This window comes from Rhinatrema bivittatum, unplaced genomic scaffold, assembly GCF_901001135.1.
Source record: "Rhinatrema bivittatum unplaced genomic scaffold, aRhiBiv1.1, whole genome shotgun sequence".
Taxonomy (NCBI): domain Eukaryota; kingdom Metazoa; phylum Chordata; class Amphibia; order Gymnophiona; family Rhinatrematidae; genus Rhinatrema; species Rhinatrema bivittatum.
In genome coordinates this window covers 55,001-56,403 of record NW_021821378.1, presented here as the reverse complement: position 1 = coordinate 56,403, position 1,403 = coordinate 55,001, and the positions used below count along the sequence as shown (strand labels likewise).

At 50.2% G+C, this 1,403-nt stretch overlaps 1 protein-coding gene across 1 annotated transcript in view; it reads left to right on the top strand.

Moving 5' to 3' along the window:
* Positions 1-932: 932 nt before the first annotated feature.
* LOC115082636 (diacylglycerol O-acyltransferase 2-like) overlaps positions 933-1,403 on the top strand; it is a gene marked incomplete at its 3' end in the record, with an annotated part of 49,457 nt that continues 48,986 nt past the window's right edge. Inside the window, 1 exon segment of the mRNA XM_029586842.1 lies at positions 933-1,237. Coding sequence (XP_029442702.1) covers positions 1,198-1,237 — 40 coding nt within the window.

The following is a 1,403-nucleotide window of genomic DNA, read 5'->3' as shown; positions in this document are numbered from 1 at the left end:
AGAAACGGGCAAAAGGAGGCGCTAGGGACACTAGCGCGTCCCTAGCGCCTCCTTTTTGACAGGAGCGGCGGCTGTCAGCGGGTTTGAAAGCCGACGCTCAATTTTGCCAGCGTCGGTTCTCGAGTCCGCTGACAGCCATGGGCTCCGAAACCGGACGCCGGCAAAATTGAGCATCCAGTTTTCGGCCAGACAGCCGCCGGCCCATTTTACATTTTTCTTTTCTTTTTAATTTTTTTTTTAACTTTTTTTACTCTTCGGGACCTCCGACTTAATATCGCCATGATATTAAGTCGGAGGGTGCACAGAAAAGCAGTTTTTACTGCTTTTCTGTGCACTTTCCTGGTGCCGGCAGAAACTAGCGCCGACCTTTGGGTCGGCGCTAATTTCTTAGAGTAAAATGTGCGGCTTGGCTGCACATTTTACTTACTGTATAGTGCTGGCACACCTAATAGGGCCCTCAGCATGCATTTGCATGTTGAGGGCCCTATTAGGTGCTGCGGGTTGGACGCGCGTTTTCCTCCCCCTTACTGAATAAGGGGTAAAGGTCTGTACTGTATCGGCCTGTAAGTGTTGAGTCATTCTCCTGGCCATGCCCCAGGCCTAACTGCTGTCCCCAGTCCATGCTATGTTATTAGGCTGTTTCTCATCCCTCAGTCCCAGGTACAGCTGCTGTCCCTAATATTAATGCTCTACCTTGGTCTGTTGCTCTGTCCCTGTGTCCCAGGCATGGCTGCTGCCCCAATAAACAGGTGCATGCTGTGTGTTAGGCTAACCCCCTGTGTACTCAGGCGTGAGTATACAGGAGGAATCTCCTCTTTCACAGATGAACGCAGAACCTGTCAGGTCAGAGTCCTGCAATCGATCGTCTGGCCAAAAGCTGCTTGCATCAGATTAGAGAATGCACCATTTTCAGTTCAGGGGAGACAGGGCAACAAGGCTACCCACATCTGCTGCCTTGTCCTCAGGAGGGGGTGGTGCTTCTCCCACATAAGCACTTCTCTGCTTAAAACTCAGGGTCCCAGCACCAAACAAACTTTTAATCCCAGGTTTCTGCAATACGCCAGCCCACAGGAGTCAGAGCGGCAACGGGTGCTGAGCCTTCTAATCTTCTGATCCAGAGTGTGTTTCAGAGTCTGATTCAAAGAGTTTTTCTTTACTACGAAAGAGTCCCTCCTGGGTACAGACTGTAGCAGCAACATGAAGACAATCATCGCAGCTTACTCCAAAGATCTCAGCGGTAAGACATAAGTTCAGAGAACCTCAGGGAAGTGTCCGCAGCGCCATAAGAAGGTAGGTACAGAACAGCCAGCTGCAGTGCAAACTTCACACAAACATATGCATACACACACACACATAGCACAGAACATGTACGTACAGGCAGAAGCACTGCAAACTTCTCTCAC